This window comes from Balearica regulorum, chromosome 7 (genome assembly GCF_011004875.1).
Source record: "Balearica regulorum gibbericeps isolate bBalReg1 chromosome 7, bBalReg1.pri, whole genome shotgun sequence".
NCBI lineage: Eukaryota > Metazoa > Chordata > Aves > Gruiformes > Gruidae > Balearica > Balearica regulorum.
Window position 1 is genome coordinate 22,054,841 of NC_046190.1, and position 24,929 is coordinate 22,079,769.

A 24,929-nucleotide genomic window follows, 5' to 3' on the forward strand; every position below is an offset into this window, starting at 1 on the left:
TGGTCTGCTGTTGCTAGCATAGCTTTATCCAGTAACAATTCAGAGCAGGAAAAAACATGCAGTATTCTGGGATACTGTGAAACACAGTGGCTTATTCGTGCCCTAAGACCCTGTCTTAGGTACTGTTGGTTACTGAGAGTCAGCCGCTACACAAGGATTTACTGGAAAGTGCTGGTCTACATGGGACAGAGCTGGCAGATATAATCCTGTACACAAACTGTGTTCAGGAGCACAATGGAATTAACGGGCCAGTATGGAAGAGCGTTTCTGGATGGCCTTTTCATCTGGACTTGCTCACTGGACTGGGAATCACTGACCACAACAGATGGAGTTGGTAGATATTATTCCTTCTTGGAAAAGTAGCGCAATGTCTAGCTGAGCTGGGATAGCGATAGTGATTGTGAACGCTGCTGCTGGAGTCTGTCATAGCTCTGGGATGTACTGGGAAGTGTGGGTCTACATTGGATAGTGGTGACAGGTTCTGCTCCATCCTGGAAGGCTTGTGTTGGAGGTATTGATTGCTTCAGGTCAGTGTTTTATGAACCTAATGATGGGTAGTGGCCTATAAGAGAACTGGGATATTCTCCCCATTACTGGGACATGCTGAGACATAATGGGCATGACTACTGGATGCATAGCTCTACTTGTTCTATACTCTGAAGCCCTGATTATCATGAAGTGTTAATTTCTAATCTGAATGACTTGTCATTTCTGATGTACTGGAAACTCATGACCAATCTTGGACAGCCCTTAGCAGCAGAAGTCTGCCTGTTGACATTGGTCAGTGCAAAAGGAAGACACTACATTTTTATTAATCTGGGTTGGAGTATGTGTCACCAACTCACCATTTGTTCTAGTAGGGAATTTAATTTATTGGCCCAACACTGAAGCGCTTCTAACCTATGCTAAGAAGGTAGTTTTTCAATGAGTGTTTTGGGTGGACACATAAGAGGCTGGTCTGGCTAAGACAGAACATTTGCACTTCTGGTGGAAAAATGCTGAGAGGAAACAATCTGGCAAAATACGGATGGGTTAGCAGGTGACTAGAGAATGTGGCCTATGCAGCATTGCACTCAGTTACCATGGCATGCACTGGGAAGCCTGTTCTAAACTGGGATATAATAACAAGGTTTAGCTTGTTGGTGGAATACACTTGCTTGTTATTAATGGCCCTGTACTGGAAGGCTGCGGAGCTATGGTATAGGAGTGGACTGGCAAAGCTGGGATGCAGCAACATCAGCAGTAGAGCAAGTATGAGTCCTTCAGCGTGAGGGGCTGGAAGTCTGCTCAGTGCTCAGGCTTTCCTATGAGACTGGTGGCATGCATAGCTTTCACCTGGGGGATCCCCGAGTGCTGTGCTGCTCTCCTCATGGCCCTTTTTCCCTTTTCCTTTTGTCCAGTGCCCAGCACGGCATCCCCTCCCGTCTCCAGTGCCTCCAATGATCCAGTGGGCTCTTACTCCATTAACGGGATCCTGGGGATTCCTCGGTCGAATGGCGAGAAGAGGAAACGTGATGAAGGTAGGGGGAGGGGTGAAGCTCATCCTCCCTTTTATATTCTTTGTCCCCATGTACAGGCTCCAATTTCAGGCCAAGGTTTGCAGCTGCTCCAGGGGCTAGATCAGTTTTAGCAACAGAGACCAGTTCCCCGCCACTGCCCTGCTGGCTTGGAATGCTCTTCTTCCGAGGCCCTTTCATGACAGGCTGCGTCTCCAGACATCTGCTCGGCAGGCAGAAAGTCGTCTCCATTGCTGGAGCTGATCCCAAGTTCATTCACTGCTGGAAACGGCTGGAACTGAACTCCCCAGGTGCCAGCAGGTGCCCGGACTTTGAACTGCGGGTAAACATGGTTTCCCCGACTCACTCGTTTTCAAACAAAATGCCATCTCAGAGAAGCACCAGCAATGTGGGAGTTATCTTTCATTCCCCTTGCACACAAGTTCCTGCCCGGTGATGTGCCCTGAGCTACATTAGCTGGTGATCGTAAGGGCCCAGTTTTCAATGGGTAGCATCTACCACAGCAGAACTGCCATGCTTGCAACAGTCTGAAAGCAGAACAGGAGGTCTTCTGAGTGCTGTGGCCCTAAGGTTATTATCTAAGCCTTTCACTAGGGCTCTAAGGAATTAGGATTAAGCTATCTGCTTTTCCTTCCTACCTGCTGGGAAGGACTCAGGGCAAAGTGAATCCTGAAATGAGCCAAAAGCTGGAGCCTTAGGTCTAGATAGACTGAGTCAGGAGGGGCGGCTCAGGTCTTGGTGCTCTTATGGTGGCTTTGTAAACTTTTTTTCTTAAATGTTGCTCTTTTAATTTGATGCATTCAAAAATTGAGGGCCAGGAGGTGAACTTTTCTAAAAGTAGTGCCTGATCAGTTTGTTCGGTTCAGCCTTGCCTTCAGTATGTTGGTTTCTGCTATTGCCTGTTGCATGGGGGGAACCTCTTAGCAGTATGGGTGGCTCAGTCTGCTGTGTATGCTGTAACCCCAAGGCTGTGTGGTGCAAGAGAACATGAGGGTTCTCTGTGATACGTGGTGCAAAGAGAAAGGTCTCCTGAGAGAGATGCTGCATTTTGGAACTTTGCTAGTAATTTTCTCAGCATTGGTTCTGGTGAGGTTCACATCTGTAAGTTTTTGATCCAAATAAAAACAATAATCCCAAGAAAAAAAGGCAGTCATTGTGACCCCTTTCTCCCTATATACAAAGTAAAACTAGAGGCAAGGACCCAAACCAACTCTATTAAAGCAAACAGGAAGATTTTTGCTGATGTCATTGGAAATTGGATCAGGCCCCAGAGGAAGATCCATTTCCCAGCTAGATGGCAGTAGGGCCCAGCTAAGAGAAACGTGTAGCAATGGAAGGGCTGAGTCAATGCCTCAAAGTCAAAAAATGTCAGGAATAAAAGACTGCAAACATTGCAAACCCCTCCAGCGTTTCCCATCATTGCATATACAGGAAATAGTGACATTTCAAACTGAGTGACAAGTTTCTCTAATGGTTGTGCAAATCTCTTGGCAGTTATTTGGGGGTTTTGTGAACGCCTGCTCTCATACAGTCCAGCGTGGTGATCACCAGCTCTTCAACATGGTGCCTCCATACCTCATTTTGAAATGAAGCAGTTCAATCCGGCTTTAGCAGCTATTCTTTCCAAATACCTGGAAAGATCATCCCACTTTAGATGCAGCCACACAGTCACTTCCAGCCTTAGAACCTGAGCTTTTTTTTGAGCAGTACAATTAAACACAGAAACAACCAAGCAGCCATCTAAGACTGTGACACTTCACAATGATATATTGACAATAAGAACAACTCTCTATGTCTGTCCTTAACTCATACCAGATTTGATTTATGAAGGGCAAGCAACACTCTGCAACTCCCTGCTGTTGGCCAAGAGCCCACATATCCCACTAGGAATCAAAAAGGTACCAGACAATTCTGGAGATGTTGCTAGTCTTTAGCTCTCAGAGTTTTAGGTGGCAGTTACATGACACACAGCTGCAACTGCCTTAGAGAACAGCCTTCATCCTGCCATCCCAGATAGCTGCTGCAGGGAGAGGTTGCACTCCTGTCCCAGAGAAACCTTGCATGGGACCCCCTGCCAGCTGCTGGACACCCCTAGCCAAGAGTTATCTGGGCTCACACTGCCCTTAAGAAATGATGAAAGACATCGTCACTTTGCAGGCTTGGGTCCTAAGGCTAGAAGGGTCCAAGAGGAGGTTTTGCACATCCAGTGACCTGCACTCACTCCTGCACTCACTCCCCTGTAGCTCTGAGGGCTGTGATTGTTCCTAGCTGAGATGGGGATTAGGAAAGCCAGGCAAGAAATCCAGTGCAGGTATTTCTTTCATGCTCATGTTGGATGTATACACCTTCTTGGCATTTCCTAGAGATTCTGAGCACTATTTTGTTGCAGTTTCTTAACTGCAGGGTTTATTCTCATGTTGAAAAGCCCTTATGAGCTCCCAATGCACATCTACTTTTCCAGCATTTTGGGGGTGGCTCTTCCCTAAAGGAGGCAGAAGAAGCAACACTGCTCTCTCTTTCTTTCCACTCTTTTGGACCAGCTTTGCTGCAAGGATTCCTCTGTGAGGAATGCAGTTCAGCAGAAAGTGGGGAAGTATCAAGCTGCTCCTGAATCCCCGGTTCTGAAAACCTTGTTAGCAACCTCTGTGATGGCTGGGCGGAACAGGGTGGGAGAAAGACAGAGGAGCCTCTGTCTGAGCACACCCCCTCCCCCAGGTCCTCCTTGCTGCAGCTGGTGCCTACATTAGACAGTAGCACAGATGATTAAGAAGAGGAAAGATAATTATGTGTCAAGATGATGTAGCAGAACTCCTATGTTGGACAGAAGGAGCCAGACAGATGCATGAGGTGGGCTCAGCGATGGACGCTGACAGCCAGGTGTGTCCCTCACAGGGAGTTAGAGGGAAGAGGGGAAATCCCAGCCTACCAAATGTGCTGGTTTTAACTGCAAGGGTGTCCTGGGAAGACTATGGCACTGAGAGAGCTAGCACGGAGGTAGCTCTGAGTGTCTACTAGTCACAACAAGGAACTGTCAGATCACAGGTTTTTCCTCAAAACAGTGTCTCTTCTTCAGGTGAGCGCCTAGGAAGGATGGTCAGTATTTGCCCTGCTAAGACCCTGTATTCCTTTTGTTTCAGTTTTTGACCAGTGATTGTGAAACCTCTGACTTCAGTGATAGATTAGACAAAGTAGAGAGTTGGTCTCCTGCAATTTTTAAAATGATCTGACTAAAAGAGTTTAACACCACTGGTGTAGCACAGTGTGCCATTTCTTGCAGTCTATGGACACAGCCAGCATTGCTGTAATTTCCCTCTCACGTTCCCCACCACTTACACCCACCATCTTCCAGAGGCAGAAGTGGCCCTGCAGCGTGTAATGACTTTCCCAAGAGCACTGAGAGTCTTGGGGTATCAAGCTGCAGCTGGAAACAGGAATTCCTGGCTCTTCACAATCCTAATGTTGTACCTAATGCTGTGATGGCAGGCCAAGCTCAGCAGAGTCATTGTCAGACTAAGGAGCGGCATTAAAAAGTACAGAAGGATAAAGAAGAAAAATAATATGCAAATATTTTTGTTGTTCCATAACCCACTGATTGAGAGCTAAAAGGATGAGAATTGGGGTGACCTTGAGGCACTAACAAAAAATGAGTATCACTCATACTGTAGTCTTGAGCACTGTATAAAAAGAAAAAGGGAGAGATAAGGAGAAAGGGAAGGACAGATAGATGGATAGATAAACAGATAATTAGATAATATGAAAACAGTATTTCAAATTCGTCCCTGCATACCACAGCATCTCCAGCTGGGTGAAACTTTTGGGATCTTTACAAAACCACTTGTACTAAACACAGTTCTTTCTCTCCATAGCAGGCCACAGACAGACTTCCTTTATAGACCCAAATTCTCATTTGGGATTCGTGTTCCAGTGAGGCTGGTGCTGTAACAATTTCAGCGTTATTAATCTTGGTCCCTGACAGTATCTGTAGTATTTGACAGCATTACTGGCAATAATATCTGCAGTGCCGACAATGGCAGAGATAATATCCCTCAGTATTATTAGCATTAGCAGGGATCATATCTGCAGCCTGTTATTGGCGGGAGCAGACGTAATGTGTCCAGTATTATTAGTATCAGTAGTAATAAAACCCACAGGCTTGTTAGTATGATCAGTGCTAATATCAGCAGTAGGTTTGTGGGAGAGGAGGGGACGGGGTGATTGCTACTGTAAATGGCAATAATACTCAGGCTGTTTGCAGTAAAGAAATCCCCAGTGGAGATGGGGGAGCAAACCTGAGAAGGCAGAAGTTCCTCCTTTCCTTTCTTCACCTGTCATTTTGATGATTAGAGTGATTTACACTGAAGTGAGCGATGCAGGGCTGTGTCAGTGCAGGACCGTAAAGGGTCACCAACATTTTGGCAGATCTGGTGGTGTTTTCCACAGAGTGTTAACTGTATCAGTGCAGGTGGTTCACCGTACTCTTCAAAACAGGGTTGAGCTATGCAGAACAGGGTGTTGCCTACTAGCAGTAGGAGCATTTGCACTTAGTCATGTAGCTGCAGGATGGGCAGCATCATTGCACTTCTCTTTGCTGCTACACACATAATTTTCTGACTGTTACTACCACGACACCCTCTACTGAGAAGCACTGCTTTTGTTACAGGTGGTTTTCTCTTCCCTCACTCCAAATGGGAGGACTCTGACTGAGGGCAGGGTTTTGACAGTGTTCAGCCTGGGGATTTTCCTACCTGGCCATGATCTCATTTTCCTGCTGGGAAAGTAGAAATGCCTCCTTCAGGTGGAGTGTGAGGCAGGGAGATGTGCAACAGTCCCAGTCCTCAAAGTTGTTTTTTTAAGATACTGCCCCAGGACATCGAATGTCCTGAGGAAAATTTTGAACTCAGTTCTTTAAGTGGACAATTGTTTAAGTCTCCTTGCAGAGAGGAGAGATGTGTCATGTGTTTAAGGAGGTCTGAGTTTTTGAGCAGATACACAGCAGCTGAGTGTGCCGTTGCAAGTATGATCCCATTAGGGTTGTTCAGAGTAGCAAGGATGATATAATTTGGGAGATGTGCTTGTGGTATTTTGGGTGACTGTGTCATTGTCAGTGGCATCCATATATGTTTGCAGGCAGTGTGGCTGTGGTTTTCATGGTGTTGTAACTGTATCAGTATAGTTTGTGGGTTTGTGACACTAATGATGAGATTAACTGTATCGCTGCTTGCCATGCTGCCCCATCACACTTGAGGCAGTTACACTTTTCAGACGCAGCTGTGAATTGTTTCCGGTGCATCATTGCATGCAGTAAGGTTGTTTCAATGTGGTAAATGTTGGTACTCTGCTTCAGGTTGTACTGTACTGTCATTGAAATTCATATAGTTGTTACTGCAGCTGATGTAATGCGTTGACTGACAACAGACTGTCACCTGGCCGTGAGAGTGAAGTCAATATGGCTATGTCACTGCAGTGCTGCGTTGAGAATTGTGTGTTTTCACGAAGTACGACCATATTGTTCCACAGCTTACTGGGGTTGTTTCGGGACATACAGCATGCTTATGTTGTCATCTGCAGCATGGTGATGCTTTGTCAGTGCTGTACTTGTAGTAGTGCAGAGAGGTCTAGCCCTTAACTGTCCTGTAGGGAAATACATTAGTTTTCCTATGCTGCCTACATATGTTTGCAAAGAGTATGTGTGAGTCACTCCACTTGACTGTATCGTGGCACCTAATGTACGTTCATCTCTGAGCATATTAGATGTATTTCTGTTCTCCCAAAGCTGTTGTGTTATTGAAGACAACAGAGTGTGTTTGGACCCCTGCAGGTGACACAACAGGCTGCATTGTTTCGTGCTGTGATTTCTTGTCACCACAGCTGATGTGTTTGCGTTATTCCATATGATTGCTTTATTGCAGGTCAGCAATAGTCTTAATGACACTGGACACACATGTGGTTACATTGTCTCAGGTGCTAACCCCATGTTCCAACCATCACACGCCATTGTGGGGCATGCACCCAGCAGTTTGTGGCTGTGCACATGGGGTGAGCGGTTTCTGCAGTGTTTCACACTCTGAAACTGTCTTTCTCCTACTTTCCCTGGGACTGTGTTGTTTCATGCAGTGTGGTTGAGTTTCCAGTGGCTATCAGCTTGCAGTGATGGTGTATTGCTGCAAACAGCAGTTGTCACGGGGGACATCTGAGCTCATGGGGTCTATACACACAAGCGTAGGTAACACTCCCTTCCATTCTAGATGAAAATGTAAATTGAAGAGGGAGTTTATTCTCAGCAGCCACACACCTCTTCCTCCTGAGGGTCTTTGGCTGGTGAGACTCTTAGGAGGACCTGAGAAAGGCACATGCTACTCATCCTGCACGTCTCTAAATAAACTGCAAGAGGATGGTCAGAAAAGGGAGAGTATATGTGGAAAAAGAGAGGAGGGGGAAACTGGATAAAGGCAGCAATGAATAAGAAGCACAGCACTGTCAAAAATGTGGGCTGCTGCCCCACAAATCTGGAGGTCAGTCCGTAAGCAAGAGAGACAGTATATGTATATGTGTGTGTGTCTGCACGCACCCTGAGGGTTTGGGGGGATACGCATTGCTCAGGAAGACTTCAGGTAAGGGAGAGTTAAAAGCTTACATCACAGAAAGCAGTTTGGACAGAATGCTCTGCTTCTAAAGCTTATAGTGCTGCTTAGTTTGGCAGGGTTTGGTACTATCTGAAGACAAGCTGGTCTGGCTTCAGCTGTATTTGTGTCCGTCTCTACTCGTGTATTTGTGTCTCTAGGAATGCACACCTGTTTGGGTTTTGTATTTCTGGGTTAGGATTACTGGTTTCTACTTATCTGTGCTTATGTACTGGGGTGAGTGGCAGGTTGGACCCATATTTTTGTGCATGCCTATGGAGACCTGGAAAATGTGTATGTTAAGCTGTGTATAATATTGCTTAGTAGGAGTACGCATACTGTGGATCATATGGATATCTAGGCATGTACGGCTCAGCATTAGTGCTATGTATTTCTATGAATGCCAGGTATTTGTATTCACATTTCGAGCATATATATGTGAATGTTGTATATTTGTATGTATATTCTGTGTGTATGTGTTGTTACATACTTGGAGTATCACTGTATCTTTGTGGTTCCTGGATATGAATATGTAGCCTGTTAGTGCTGTGCACTTCTGTATATAGTTTGTACAGATGTGTATTTGCATTGGGGTTATATATTTGTGTGTATGTTGTATATGTATGTCGGTTGTTCTTGCCTGTATGAAGGTTGTTTATTTATGTAAATAGTTTGTATTTGTTTACATGATTTAATTTTGTATATGTGAAATTAAGGAAATTCCTTTCGGTTCCAGGTTTTTGTTTAGTTAGTGTATGTACATTTTTGTAAGTTGTTTATTCAGAAATTACATTTAATTGACATGCACGTGCATTAGTACCTCCTTGTGTCCCAGTTTCCCTTCTTGTGTCTTTAAATGTTATTGGCTACGTTTTGTGAGTCTTACTTCTGTGTAGAGCTTTTCTTTAAGTTTATTTGTGTGAGTGCTGTGAATGTGTGCTTGTCTGACTGTTTATTTATGGGTACTTAGTTTGTGGTTAGATTTTCTCCCTTCACTTTTTGACTCGTTCCTGGGAGGGGTTTTTGCAGCTAATGTGTCAGAGTCATCAGTCAGACAGCTACAACTCCTCCCAGCATCTCTGCCTGCTCCGCGTGTCCACCCGTGCAGAGGTTGCTCCCTAGCTTTGCTGGTGCCTGTCTCTCTCTGGATCTTCTTGCTTACTCTAGATGAGTTGCACACTGGTTCTGCCCGCATTCCGGGAGGTGACTGTTACGTTTTTTCATGGATGTAAAGAGTTTGGGAGTCAGAGTGAGCACGGTGCCTGGATCCATGAGGATCCCAGGTTAATACGCAGCGGATGACAGAATAAACTACAAAAGTGATCAGGAATAGCTGGCAATGTGCAGTCAAATGGTGTTTTTAGAGGGTTGTTGGTGACATGGCAACGGGACATGAGACTGATATAACAGTGGATCAGGCTGCCATGACGGTGGGAGATAGGGATGACACTGTTTTGGGGTTGAGTGGCATGGCAATGAGACATTAGGGCAATACTGCTATGGAACCCAGGTGACAAGGCACTGAGGCACAGCAAGGATCAAGGTGACGTGCTGATGACCCAGGTTGATCTATCAGAACAGGGAGGGCTGGGAAACCTCCATCAAGAATCAGTTGAATAAGGCAAAGGAGAACAGGAGGAGCAGGGTAAAGAAGATCTGAGGCAACTCAAAGGACCTGTACAGTGGCTGTAGGAGCCGGGTCACTGGCAGCGTGGGACACACAGTGTCTCCATGAGGAGATCAGTTCCATCCTGGTGTGAAGGGCTGGGGCAGTCCATTAGCAGTCGCTGTTAGCATCACAGTGATGGAGAGTAGGGATAACACAGTGATGACATCAGGTGACGGACATATCCTGTGACGGTAGCCATGGACTATACTGTGTGGGCAGGGGCACTATTCCCAGTTGCTGGAAAAACAAAGAACCTAACGGGCAGTAAAACAAAAACAAAGGAGACTTGGAAGCACCTGACAGCCCTAATTCATCACAGCCCAAGATTTTTTTTCCCCCCTCATGTTCCCATTATATTTGTTTGTAAAAGTGGAAATCAATTTTGAAGGTAATTTTCTGGAAAGAATGGAAGGGAGGTGGGAGGGCCGGATAAGGCAGAGATGGCAAGAGGAAAAAAAAATTTAGGCCAGGCACAGCCCAGGGGCAGCTCTTGGCAAGGTGAAAGAAAATTGCATATTCAATCTCCATCCATGAATCTCCCTTGCTGCTGCCCGCCTCCTGCTCGAAAACAATGAAGGCTTTCTCCCCTACGCTGCACAACGCCTGAGTATCAGCGCTCACTTTAACTTCAGGGTCATTAATTCACCTGATTATTGCAGGAGAGGAGAGGGTTGCAGAGCCATCCGCTCTAAAGAGCCCTCCCTTACCTCATCCTTTGATTAGTTTGGGGTGGGGGGAGTTGAGATAATGTGTTGTCTTGGACTGAGTTTAAAATGGGAGGGGTTGAAGAGGGGGTGGAAGGAGGTAGAGGTGGAAAGGGAAAGATGTGGCCCGGCTTGTTGTGGAAGGGAGGGTCGGAAAGCAGTCATTCTTGCATCCCTTTGCTGTGGTGTTATTGCAAATTAAAAGTAGCATGTTCCACTCTGTAGCTATCTTTCAGGGAGGGGAGGGGCATGGGTATATGTCGGCATGGGGATGGGGGGGGATCTTATCATTGCTTCTTCAGCAGCCCAGCGTAGTGTCACCCTGTGAGGTGACATTTGAATTTACAATTCCGCTGAGAAAAGCCATTAATTCACAAATTAACATTTCTCCCTCTCTCTCTAGCTCTCTCTCTCTTCCTCTCTCTCTCTCTCTCTATCTCACATGGATGTGCAAGCAATTGAAAAGACAAAGGAAATAGCCTTAAGGAAGAGACTTTACTGCTACTCTGTCTGTGCAGAGATTGCTACTACTGCTTCTAGATAGATAAACCAATTACCTGAGCTGCTCTGTTCATGGCAGCCTGCTATTACCTCCTTTTGTAGAGCTGACTCCATTGCTGGATTACACTCTGTGTATCTCATTAATGTAAACCAGCACGATACTGGGTACTGTCCCTGACCCTTCTTGCCAGAGACCATTGCTCTGCATTGGAAGAGGGAACTGGGAGAGGAGTCAAGAGCAGAGGTGATAGTAGGCTCAATGTACTTCCTAATGCATAGGGACCAGGCCACACAGAGGACCTGCTCAGAATCCCTGTGCTGAGCTTAGAGGAGACCAGGGCTTCCCTTTTACACAGGACATTGCGTGACATTAACCCTGATCTCTTCTGTGTCTTGGTGAGCACTGAGAGTGCTGCACAAGAAGCTGCATGTGTTGGCACCAGGTATGGGCAGCCCCTTGCAACCCCATTCTCAGCTTTACCCTGAGTTTCCTGCAGGTCTAGAAATATGTAGAAATGGTAGGCAGATGTGTGAGATGTAGGTGGAGGTGTGAGTATGAAAGCTACATATACACAGCTATAGGCAGATGCAGCTGACTGCACCCAGGACCTAACTGACTTGCAGAGGTACACAACAAACCTCAGAGTAAGAAGCAAAAATAAGCACTTTAGTTTATGGACGGAGAGGGCCAGATTTCTCAGTAGTGCAGCTCCACTGAACGCCAGTCAATGACACCTGTGGAGATGTTCTTGTCAAAGACACGCTGGACGCTACTTCCACACGGCCCCCAGTCCTCTTCTGATTCCCTTTTGTTGCCCTCTCCTGCCATGCTCTTTTTCACATGCTTACTTCTGCTGCTACGGATGCATGGACAGTGCATGTGTACAGTACACACACACACACACACAGAGGCACTCAGCCGCACGCTGATGCCACCCCAGGCACACGTCTGTGACACTAGCAGCCTGCCTGTGCATACTCACACCCCTGCAGATACGGCTTCTCCCCACCTGCTCTGGTGAGGTCCCTTACGGTGGCTCCAAGACTGCCTGCTGGGGTGCACACTGGCAGGCAGCTTTCTGAGCACCTTCTGGTGCTCTCTGCAGACAACCTTGTAGGAACACGCCTGGCTACCCCTGCCCTTTAGCCTGGTCATACACTGCCTGTGTTTGGGGAGAAAATGTCCTAAGCAGTGTGGTTTACATACACCTTAGTCATTGCAGACTAAGCATTCTACCTATACAGAATTGGACAGAAATCTTCACCAACAGGTTTTTCACCCCATAGGGCCATGTTCAAGCCATTCTCCCAACCTTCACGAAAGGCAGAAGCTTGCAGGGGGCAGTTCTCCAGGTAGAAGAAAAACAGATCAGAACTGCTGTTTCTGGAAGCCTGGTCTCCACATGCTCAGTGCATGGAGTAGTGCCTTTCTTCAGCATTGCCTTGGCCCCTTAAATCTTCCTAAAAACTTACCCTCTTAACAAGAGCATCTGCCTGACGTTCCCTGTGCCCCACGCCGTGCACAGCACACGGCCGGGGAGCAGCATCCCGCAGCCAGCGCTGGAAGACGGATCACGATCAGTGGAGGAATCGGCAGGCAGTGCCAGTAATTCAAACCATCCTGACCGTTCAGTGAACCCGAACCTGCTGACCTTGACAGCACTAGACAGCAGCGGCCTCAGGAATCCCAACCTTTAGAGAGGCGTTGGCAGAGGACGGCTCCTGCTCTCTCTTTCTTTCTCTCTCTCTCTCTTTGCAATCACATCCCTGCAGCCAAGGGGGCCCAAGAGTCAGTCCCCAGTGCACCAATTAGCTCCTAATTTGGCTAAGTCTGCACTCCCAAGTCTACGTCAATGTAATGTTAAGCATCGCTTGCCATTCATAGATGGAAATCATTCCTATAGAGGGGTGTCTTCTTGTGCTAAAGGAAAACACTAAGCACCTTGTTCTTAGTCAGGGCCAGAGAGAAACCCCTCCTCCTCCTCCCAAAATGGGGGCTGCTGCTGCTTGGAAGAAAAGCAGGAGCTCTTTGCTTCCCTAAGTGATAGCATCAGATCCTCCAGCCTTGTTTCACTGGATCCCAGGGGGAAGCAACAAGATCTCACCAAGTGATTAGCCGTGAGAATCCTGGCTGGATAGATGAGGGGCAGGGGGATGACTAGAGTAGAGGGGAGAGAGAGAGAAAAGCCAGTGTGCTTAATTTTGCCACAAGAACTTGCATTAAAGAAAAATGCAGTTTGTGTACATTTTAAGACCCTTCCAGGGAATATTTGAGTTCCTCCATCTACCTTTGTGGCTGCCAAGCAAGACCTGAAATCAACAGTATTTTGTGTTGGCTTGCAGAGGCTAGGCTAAGCTCTAAGACCTTGCATATGGAGGACAACTCTGTTAACAGTAGGTGGCCCAAAAGAAGCAGTTACAGATACCTATCTATTGAGACATAGCAGACATGTCTGTTTGTCTTCTGTCTGTCTCCATCCATAATTCTTTGAAGGCGATTTTTCCATGCATCAATCAGCTAAAATAAAGGACACTTTGAATAGGTGTCAAATGCAATTCATGCCCTTTTTACGGCCCTTTAAAATGTCAAGTTTTGTCAAGGGCCCTAAAAATAATGCCTAGATCCACACTTCTCCTTTGCTTTTCCTTCATCCATCCAAACACCCTACTGCTTACATCCCATCAGGTTCAAGGTAAAAAGTCCTCTTCCTACATAGGTCAGCAACTACAGGAAAACACACAGGAGCACAGTGCCAGAACAGGAGTTAGGTCATGAGTATCACTGTTTCCATTTGGATGTGGAGTAGGTCAGGATTTCTTTCTCTCACTGACTCTGCCTTTTTTGGGAGCTCAGAGGTTTTAAGCTAGGGGATCTGCATCAGAACAGGTGTGTCTGATTAAACCTTAATGTGGTAGTTATTGTGTATGAAATGTCCGTCAAGTCTTGAGTGCCTTCTAGACCTCTCTTAGATGCTTTAGAAAAGGCTGTTATAAAGGACAGGTACATTTCCATGCTTGGCTTCCCAAAGGAGCTGTTGTTTTTTGCTTTGGCTTTTGGCATCTAGTGTGGGATGAGGTAGGCCTTGAACACAAGAAGCTGACCTTCCAAGCAGATCAGAACTATCCTACAGTTTGGGACAACTTTACTAAAACCCAGCAAATCAGAAAAAATACCCCACTAGCTAATACTCAGAGATACTTATGGCTCTTCTCTGCACAGCCCTCTCTTGTTTGTGAAACTGATTGCTACCTGTGACCAGCCCTCCTCTTCTTTGGGGACTACCTCTTGCAGTATGAACATATCTCTGACATATATCTTATAGGAACATATCAGTACAGGATCCTTCATATATCAGTAAGGGCCTTTACATGACTTCATGCAGAAAGATTCCAAATTACTCTACTAATGATTTACAATTATTATAGGAATGAGCATTCAAAAAAAGAGTTTGCATCGTAACAGTCCAAGCAGATTGCAGCATATCGCAAGCCTGTAGCTCTTTCATTGCACGGCATTTTGCAATTACCCATCCTGTATAATACATTGTTTATTAACCTTCCCATTCTGAAGATCTCATTTACTACTGAAATGTGGCTGACTCTCCGGTGGACCATGGCAGATGTTGAGCAATACAGAGCATCAACAGCAAAATTTTGCTGTGCCATGTCCAAATGAAACCACAGGAGAATTAAGATATGCTGTGGGTAATCACTCAGGCTGGATTTTGTTCAGGACAGCCAGGTTAATGTCTGCACTCTTGCAAAAAATGCCATGGGAATTTTAATGACTGAGTGATTGGAGCCTTTGTTTTATGGCACATCAAAAATGGCAGCTCTAAAAACACTCTGCTTGAGCGCTGGTTTAGTGCTGACTCAGAAGAGCTTCCAATAACGTGATTCACTAGCATTTGCCTCAGCGGCAGGCACAGCCTTCTTAGACTTGTGAGGTAAAAGTGTGTATGAGCGGAAAATAAAGGTGGAACGAAAGGAAGAGTGAGTCTAGAGCAAGGGAAATGGAAGGAAAGGAGGTATTAAGAGGCATGTTAGTGGAGGACCAAGCCAATGGAACCCAGCAGGCTAAAGAGCTATTAATATTGTCTAGATTGTGCATTAGAGGTGTCCATGGCCTGATCCAGATCTGCTGAGCCCTAGCTCTCAGGTGCCTGTGTGCTCCACCGGAATCTCAGGGATCTCCCAGAAACCGGGATATGGGGCTGGATGGGGACAGCCCAGCTCCGTGCTCCCTCCCTTGTCTCTAGCGGTCTTGATAGCAGTGTTGATTTGCATGTCAGGCAAAGCACTGCTTGAGAAAAAAAAAACCTCCGAGTGTGGTGGTGTCAGCGCTCGCTGTTGTTCGACAGTGTAAAATTAAATTAATAAAGCCCCCAACACAGGAAAACATAACAGGAAATTAATGGCCTTTACTGTCGCTCTGATGCAGTCATTTGCAACCCTGCTTTCCGCACCAAAGACTTCATAAATGCAAGCAGTTTCTCTAAACAAGCATAGTTAGAGCTGCATGCGATGTAATTTTTTGCATTGCTTCTGTCCTTTGGAGCTTGCAAAAGCCACCCTTTTTTATGTGCTCACCAAGGGGGATCCTGCCAAGAAGTAGCTCCCCAACAAATGGGTTTAGGAAGATGAGAGGAGAGAGCTAAGTCATGCCAATGATTCCAAGAATATCTTCTGCCCTGGCAGAGGGAACAGCACAGCTCCCGGCAGCAGCTCTCCCCGAGGGCTCTGCACTAAAGGCAATGTTGTGGATACCAGAACAGCATAAATCAGGATAACCCGTCTGATAACTTTCAGGATGTGTAAATCAGTATAACCACTGAATGCAAGACTTACAGATTTACACTAACTAGAGGATCTGGCCCACTGTGTGATAGCACTGCTTGCTACTCCGCCAACATAAACAAAGCAAGTGTACTGGGTCCTGGAGGCAGCTGCATTTCTATCCGGCTAACAGTCATGCCCAATAGTGCTAGTAAGAGATACTGGACCCACACTCTGTCCCTCATTACAATGGTATAAATTCCCAGTGCCTCTTCTGAGGTAGGGAAATGGTTGTGAATTTCCAGCAACCTGACTGTGAGCAGAATATGTCCACCCACCTCCAGCATACCCAAAGGTCAGAAAGCTGCAGTGACTGCTTGCAGAGAAGCCACCAGCTTGGTTAGCTACCCAGGCTAACACGCCTCATCTGCACACTCGCACATGCTGTAGTACATCTACGTACGCACATCTGAGGCAGCTGCTTGCATCCTGACACCTGGAAAGGCCTTTACTGGTGTATTCAGTCAGGCTGGGTGTGCTGATTATTACTATCTAATGCACTAACCTAAGTCTCTACAGACTTAGTTTCCCAGATGCTCTGGGCCGAATTTGCAATCCTACACTTAGATGCTGTAGTAAATACATACGATTTTCATACGCATACACACACTCACTTCCTTAAATGCACATTTGCATGCTCCCATGATAATCCAAGACAGATCTGAGTACACACTTCATTACGCATTTGCACACACAATTCATTTCATTTACATTCTCATTGAGCATTGCCATTTTGCTCATGTAAGCCCTATGTTAAAGCTGCACTGCCCATCCCTGCTCCGTCTGAGGTACTCTGTCATACGGTCATACATAACCCCATGCTAAAAGCATTGCAGCCCCCCAGCTGTCAGGCACCGGCACACATCTCACTCTTCCTCGGTCAGGCACGCTCACCTCCCTGCATGAGCAGCCTTCCTTGCTCACCGATTCCTCATCTGAGCTATACTCTCATTTCAAAACATAAAATCCCTTTGTTTCTGAGCCTTTCTGCTCTGAGCCGGAGCATGTAAGTAACAAACACACAGTTTATGTGTCTTCGACACACTTAAATTACAGAGACATGTGGACCAGCACAGTACCATCAATTAGCATACTCAGATTCAGGGTTATGAATTCCCTTGAGGCAAACGGACACAGGAATCTGAACAACCGCAGAGTTCGTGAAGGCTGATAGACTTTCTTGAGGTCATATTCCTCCAGCACTCATCTCCCACTATCCCTATTTCTGCACGATATTGTACATAACCTGAACTGGTACCATCTGTATCTTCTTTCACTATCACAGCGTAGATCCCTGATACCGTTCCTTCTCTACGCGCTGCTGGACCTTGCCAGCCTCTTCCATGCTCTGTCACCTCTATCCTGCGCTCACTTGGGATCCTTTCCACCTGAATTTGAAGTTCATCTTTCTCCCCACCTGTTCAGTTATCACAATCAAAGCCCTCACAATTCTTGCAGCACTATTACATGCTGAAATACAGAACTGACCAGTCTAGAGATGACACCTTTTTTTACGCTGCCCAAAAGGCTGCAAAAATTCTTCTAGAAGGAAATGTAAACCAAACTTCACAGTCTTCCTTTTTCCAAACCCTACTGAGCAGGGCAAGAAAGTTACACAAATGAAAAGATCGCCAGATTACGACTGCCAGTCCTTGCCCTTGTCCCTACTGTGGGGAGTACAGCATTGGTTTAATAACCATTGAGGATGCAAATGGAGTGTCTAGAAACATCACAATAGCCAGACTGGACCAGCTTGTGCAGACCAGGACACCAGTGCCAGACACTTCTGACCATGTGCAAATGTGTGATCTGCTACTTCAGCCAAGGTCTTTGTCCTTGATCTCGCCCTTGGTTGGGGGTCAGCTCGGACACAGATGCAAGAGGTCTGCTATTCCCAGCAGGAGCTCGATGCCAGGGTTTGAAGCCCAGGTCTGATAGTGCTGGGCTCCTTCCTGGAGCCGTGCCGAATGCGGTGTGAGGGTCTGCGCAGGGCTGGCTGCCATGAATGACAAGCACTGGCTATCGATCGCGTTCTGAACTCGGCCCAGCCGATAGAAGGTAATTAATGACTCCATTTGCCTCAGTACCGAGGAGAACAATTGAGTTTGAAACTGCAACAACTGGCAGTGCGGGGAAAGGCCCCCCGGGACGTCCAGGAAAGCTGCCTGACAGGCCCGGGCTGCGCGGGGACACGGGAACACATCAGAGGGGGAAAAAAGAGAAGGGAAATCGGATAAAGGGAAAGAGCAGTCTTAACACAAAGGGTGACTTGGGAAAGGGCAGCACATGGAGCCACGAGTGCTCGGAGAGCGGGACAGGGGGCTCTGGGTTCAGCACCCCAGCGGGGATGGTGCCAAAGGCAGGCTGCAGGAGAGGACAGGGTCGCCTGGCTGGCGCAGAGGGATGGCATTTCAGCAGCAGGCTCAGCACTGCTGCGTTAGACAGATGCGTTTCCCTCGGAGGCTTTGACAATTAGATGGGTTCTGCTGTGTCACCTGGCTGGCAGTTCTCATGCCAGTCACATTCGCTTTTATTATGACTGTGATTTTTATTGGTAGTGCTGCAAGGCCCCAGCTGAGATTGGGGCCCCACGAGGCAGCAGGCAGACACGTCATGGGGGCGGCAATAGCCCCTGCCCCAAGAGAGAACAGTATCTCCACGTTTGTGTGCCAGCTGCACAGCTTCTCATGACCTTCCTACATGTTTCTGTGCCACAAAGGTCTTCCAATGTCAGCAATGTTTCCAAATTATTTGTTGAGATAGCCCTGTCTCACCCTGAGCAAGGGTGCTGTCACCTGTAGCCAGGGAAGTAACTGTATTATGCTGCTTTGTGCTACTTGTACGTGAAGGTGTCTTTGTGGCTTCCAGACCTGGGAACCTCTCTCTGTTTTGGAGCTATTTAATGGGCATATTCCCTGTGTCAGATGTAGTTAAGGGTGTTTCCATGTCCTCTGGCACAGCGTTTCCTTGTTATCTGTCAGGATACTTCTGTGACACCCATGGAGCATTTCTGTGTCTTGTGTCGAAGGTTTACGCTGAACATTGGCAGTGCGTACTCACTCGGCAGCCCCTCGGGAGGAGAGATGTTTCCTGTCACATGTGCAAGGCCAGTCCTGATCACGATGACAGCAACTGCGTGCTCTTGTGAGGGGGACAGTGACCGAGGCCATGGTTCACCTCTCAAGCTGTTTAAGATCCTTCTGATTTAAGAGAGAGGTGTCCCTGTGTTACAGGACCACAGAGATTCCCTCGCCAGTAAAAAGGGAACTGGGAAAGGTGATGATGGTTCCTTACGGTACAGCTAGCGCAGTTACCTAGGTGCCATCCCCAGACTCATCCTGCAGCTGAAGCCCTGCCTCATCGCAGCACCCTTTCCAAGAGCTGCTTTCTTGGCAAATGCCCACCCCTTAAGCTTTTACTCCTAGCACAGTTCTTCATCAGTTGAAGTGACTGTTGCCCACCACAGTGCCATTCCTCATGGGATCTGCTATTCTTTCCCAACCCAAATTTTCCATATGAGCCCTCCTTTCCCTTTCACTCACAGTCCTTTGATGGACCCCACCTCTTCCCCAAAGTCCTCCCTGCTCCTTACTCCACCTTTGCTCATAGCCACGCAGTTGTCAGCTTCTATACTTTGTGTATTAGGATATTTGAGGCTTCTCCTGATATTCCGCATCACAGAGTCATACACTTAGATGAGAATTGCAGCTTTGATCTAAACCAGACATAAGTGTCTGTCCCTTGCAGTTTCAGGGAAAAAATGAAAACGCATCCTCTATAGGTATTGACACCAGAAAACAAACACAGGGGATTTACAGTCTTTTGGTTTTGAAGATAATATAATGACCAATGACTGTGAATGTCTCAGTGTTAGCACCACAAGACACATAAATCTCTCTTTCAGGATCATCTCTGTGAAACTTTCTCAGCTTCATAAGCAAAACCCATATGCACAGCTCATATTATTGCTCTGTGAACTTTGGGGGTTGTGTGCTCTACCATTATTAAGTCCAACACTACTGCAAGCTGTTTAGACAAGGTCCACCTCGAGGTAGCCTACAGGCCTCTCTCAAAAGTTTCGTTTCTTTTGTAGATTTTAAAGCTTAGGCCATGGCAGAATGTCCCCCTGCCCCATATCCAGAAGTCCCACCTAAACTAAAGCATTGCCTTTCTCCTTACAACTTTTCCACCTCTCCCTATTTGCTTGCTTTGATCATTCTGATTTCTTATCTAACCCTGTTCCTTCTGTTTCTCCTCCCTTCATTCTTTTCTTTCATTTCCCACTCACTATACAGGTCCTTTCTTATCAGCTGGTCCTGAGTTTCCCAAATACACATACGCACTTATGTGCGTGTGCAGACACACACGCACACACACTGACACAAATAAATAAATAAATAAAAAGGTCAGTGAGCAGAGCAGCAATAACCCCTAAAACAGTACTATCAGAGGGACATGATTGATCAATTGAATTCCATAGCGGCTGAAAAATGTGGGATTAAGTAGTGTATTATACGCACAATGAGTTGAGGCATGATGTTCATTTCAAGTTCATTTCGCCAGCCCTCTGCCACCAGATCAGGCAATCAATAGGGGCAGCAGATATCATATATCACCTCTCTCCGTGCTAGGGAGAGAGCACCATAATCTCTCGCAAATTTAGAGTGACAGATTTGTCAAGATCTGAAGGGCCCCTGAATAAATGAAGGAAAAGAGACTCCTACAGCGACTTGGGAAAGCTGTGGTTTCAGCTTCTTCACACAAAGGCATGGCCTGTGCGCACACAGAAGACACGTGTGCACAGGGCTCTGCAGGCAGGCAGGAATTGCAAATACACGTGTATGTGTGCACTAATCTGTGTAACCACCCAGGGCAACTCACTAAGGGTAAAATCCGGTTTAATGACAATGGAAGTTTTACTGTATATGCAAACACCCGTCCACTCACACCAAACACCATGCACAGTGTAAGGCTGCCATCCTTGAAAATCAAACATAGCCTAAACCACACGGTGCAGACAAACAGCTGCTCTGGCATGTACAGTGATGCAGAATCTAAAGAATACCAGAATAACGATTTTGCAGAATAACTGCAAAAATACCCACGTGTATTAGCATCATGGTGTGTACAGTCATGCACATTGACTGACACACATAGAAAAATCCTCAAACAGCTTCACAGGCTGCAGCCAGGTTAAGACAAGCGCTGAGACAGAAACACACTTTTTTTTTTTCCCCCCTGAGACTGGACCCAGGAGTTCTGTGCCAGCTTTCTGCCAGGAGGATCAGAGAGAAGTGCCTACTGGAATTGGGAGCCTAAGCCTTGAGCTACCCTAGTCCTCCTGAAAGCCACCCCTACAGTAACAGCCGAGTCCATCTAAAACACAAAGACTGCACTGACACACACAATGTTGTGCAGTCTGCCAAGCCTTGTCTTTGCACTGCTTTCTCTTAGTCAAATCTGTCATGAACTGCAGCTTTCAGGAACTTCAGAATTTTACCTTGTGCAAAAAAGCTCAAGGAGAGGAGAAAATGCCAGGGATCAGTGCCAGTGAACAGCCCTGCTCTGGCTAGGGGTGGAAAAGAAAGAGAAGGGGCTGCTTGAGGGAAGGCTGCTGGCTGGGACAAATCAATATGTAATATTTTCTATGGTCTTGTGAGTGGTACTGTACTACGTTACTGTATATAATGTACTATTGATTATATCATATCATATAATCACCTATAAACGGATATATCTCATAGCCAGAAGGCAGCAGGCTCAGTTATAACTCTGGGCCACCAGCTGGGCATTAACTGTGCCAGGAAAATACCCATCTTGGCACCATCCACGAGCTAAAAGATGAAGTGGCAGAGTGGCATGGTTCTGGCTGTTGCACAGTGAATGCCACTCCAGGCTCCTGGGAGCATCATCTGCCCATGAGCACACTCACAATCACACAGAGGAGGGAAAAGGTCCATACAGATCCCCCAACCACTTTCTTGACAGGCAGCAAAAGTTTCTGAGATTCACAGCCTGGAAGCCACTAAGAAAGGCTGAAGTATGAGGAACAGTAGTGAAAAAGCAGGAAGGTAATCACAGCATAAGAGGGAGAACCTGATTTTAAGTTAGGCAGGCTGATAAGACAGTCAGACTTGTGTCTGATGAAGCGCAGTCGGCAGAGATTCAGCATGGAGGGTATGGAGGTATATCAGCAGGGATGAGACAGGGGATTATAACCGATCTCACCAAAGTTAGGCTGAGAGGTGACAGCAGAAAGATACTCAGCACAGTTGGAGAAGATTATAATGAGCAGACTTTCCTCAGATGAGATGAGGGATTATGACAAAGGAAGATTCACTTCAGCTGGGACAGGAGGTTATAACAGACAGACTCACCTTGGATGTGACAGATGCTAATAGCAGGAGACTCACTTCAGATAAAAAGGGGTTATAACCGAGATAAATGCACCTCATCTGAGTTGGGGGATAACAGGGAAAAAAAACCCAACCAAAACCCAACAGGTGGGTGATAAGATGGTTTATCACAGGGAAAGATTCACTTTGGATGGGGCAGGGTGTTTGTGACAGACTCACCTTGGAGGGGATGCATGGGCTGTAAGAGATGGGGGATGGCACAACAGAGATAGAGACACCTGGAACGTGGCAGGAGGCACTACAGTGAGACTGGACTCTATCAGAGGGCTGTTGTAGGGACAGAGATGCACTTCTGGTGATTCTTGCACCAGAAAAAGGCTTTTTTCCTAGTAAGAACAAAGGAATACTAAGAAGGCTGATTCCCACTGAGTAGGACTAGTCTTTGTAATACAATAATTAATTTTGGATAGGAAGGGGGACTCACACAGACAAAGATGCATCTCATTTTGGAGGGAGTTTTATAACAGAGATATGGATTGTGATAAAGCACAAGCTATATTGTAGGAGAATGGGACAGAGATCATAACAGAAACCAACGTATGTTGGATGGGACAGGCACTCCCCAGGGAGAGACTTGTTTCTGGTGAAAAATGGAGTCAGAAACAGGATCATTCCTGTTACCTGAGAGGGATGAAAGATTCATCTGGGGTACGATAGGACAAGATCAGATGAGAAGGAAATTGTAACAGAGATATAACTATTGGGACCAGGGAGCTACATCAGAGACTGACTCCCTTTTGAGCTGTAAGAGAGCCCTTTCTCCATTCCAGGCTTCCTCAGCCCTCTCCAATACAAGTCCATCCTCAGCACTCTGGTTTCTCTGTGAGCTGCCTCTCCAGTAGCCTTCTAGCGATGCTAATCGCTGTGCTTTGCTCCCATTTTATGCTCAGCAATGGAGATTTGGCAATTTTTAACACTGAAAATCAGCGGAACCGAAACTCATCTCTGAGCCGAGCACCATTCTCCACAGCCTCACTCACTCTGGGCAGGAGAGTCCCATGGAGCCCACGGGAGCAGCCCGGCCGCTCCAGCAGACAGGAGGGGGGTTCCCTCGGGTCCCCACAGCCTCCCCTTCCCACAGGAGTGGCACAGCTCCATGGGTGGAGGCGGAGGGCCCCCCTCTTTCCCACTCTGTCCTTGTACTGCATCCCTTGCTGATCCAAGCCAGGGTGGTGCTAACTCCCTGTTTTCTCTGTCTGTGCCCTGCAGATGTATCCGAGGGCTCAGTTCCCAACGGAGATTCCCAGAGCAGCGTGGACAGTTTGCGGAAGCACCTTCGTGGCGACACTTTCACCCAGCAGCAGCTGGAAGCTTTAGATCGAGTTTTTGAGCGTCCTTCTTACCCTGACGTCTTTCAAACATCAGAGCACATCAAATCTGAGCAGGTGAGGGCCCAGCCTGGTAACGGGGACCCACAGGCACCCATAGGATGATGGCAGGGAGATTCCGTCACTGAAATCACTCTTCCCTTCCTCACCCCTTGTTCTCACACTGAGCTGTTACATACATTACACTTACATTTTACAGCACTTTCTAGTTGTAAATAGATCACTGTGCTGATGCACGCTCATACACGAGCTCTATCTCCTCTCGTGAACTTGCCGTATACATGCATACTGTGCTCTCCCTAAATCCCCACGTCCGCCTTTCCCTCTGCACGCCCACCTGCAGGTATGCAGTCCTGTTCTTGCCATGATCACGCAAACACTGCCATGCATGTCCACCGGCACACAGCACGGCACGGAAACTCCTGCACTCTCAGATCACGCTGGTGACCAGTGAGCCACAGGGTCGGGCTTTAACACAGCATTTTCCTTCATGGCCCAAAGCTGAGACTTGACTCCCATCTCCAACCCAGTTTTCTGCACTTCTGCAGCTCTGCCCCCCTTTCCCTTACTCCCCTGCTTCCCCGGCCTTTTATCCCCAAAGCTGTTTGTCTTAATAAAATTAAAATCAAAAGTCTTTTTAAACCGCCCCAAGCCATAAACCAACAAAGGAAGAGAAGGAGAGGCTGGCTGTGGACTCCCTTCATCCCAGAGTCCCTGGGTTTATTACAATGAATAACCTTTATTTACTTTCATTAGACTATTAAGCACCAGCACAGTCATTTTTCCCCCTGAAACTCTGAGCAGGGCCCATAAAGCAAATCCGAAGCCTAATTGAGTTCATTTTAATTTCTCTCCGATCACAGCGAATTACTCTGGTGATAAATCAGGGGGCAGGCTCACCCCCAGTAGAAGGCCTAATTTGCAGCTAATTACAAAACTGATTTCTACAGGAAGATCAATACGAGAAGGAATTGGAAATGACTAGGCAGTCCTAGCCAAGCAGGGACAGGGGCGGGGAGGGGGCAGTGTGCGGGGAGCCCACTGGAGGAGGGGGAGATGCGGGGAGGGGGCTGGGGACGAGCATGGAAAAAAACGGAGCAGAAAGAGCAGAAAATCAGTTTTAATTTAACGTAATATTAATCAGAGCAACTTTTCCTGCTGTTTTGTAGCCTTCCCAGTTTCTCCAGCTCCCGCGTCTGGTCCAGAGGCTGCCACAATAAAAAGGCAATTACCAGAGCCTTTCGGACAGGACACCCTTTCAGATTCAATGGCTCTCCCCCTCCCACCCTTCTGTTAGCCATGTGGCTCCCCCCTCCCCAATTTCATACCCCAATGCAC

At 46.9% G+C, this 24,929-nt stretch overlaps 1 protein-coding gene across 22 annotated transcripts in view; it reads left to right on the forward strand.

Annotated features, from left to right (window-relative positions):
* PAX2 (paired box 2) overlaps positions 1-24,929 on the forward strand; it is a 97,926-nt gene that overhangs the window by 47,835 nt on the left and 25,162 nt on the right. For 18 of the 22 annotated variants that reach the window (XR_012836365.1, XM_075758456.1, XM_075758454.1 and 15 more), the window contains 2 exons: positions 1,401-1,520; positions 23,473-23,648. Coding sequence is in view for 21 of the 22 variants with exons in the window: in XM_075758456.1 (XP_075614571.1) it covers positions 1,401-1,520; positions 23,473-23,648 (296 nt within the window). In the remaining variant the exon portion in view is untranslated. The remainder of the gene's footprint in view (positions 1-1,400; positions 1,521-23,472; positions 23,649-24,929) is intronic. The other 4 variants (XM_075758469.1, XM_075758450.1, XM_075758453.1 and 1 more) reach the window with 2 other exon arrangements.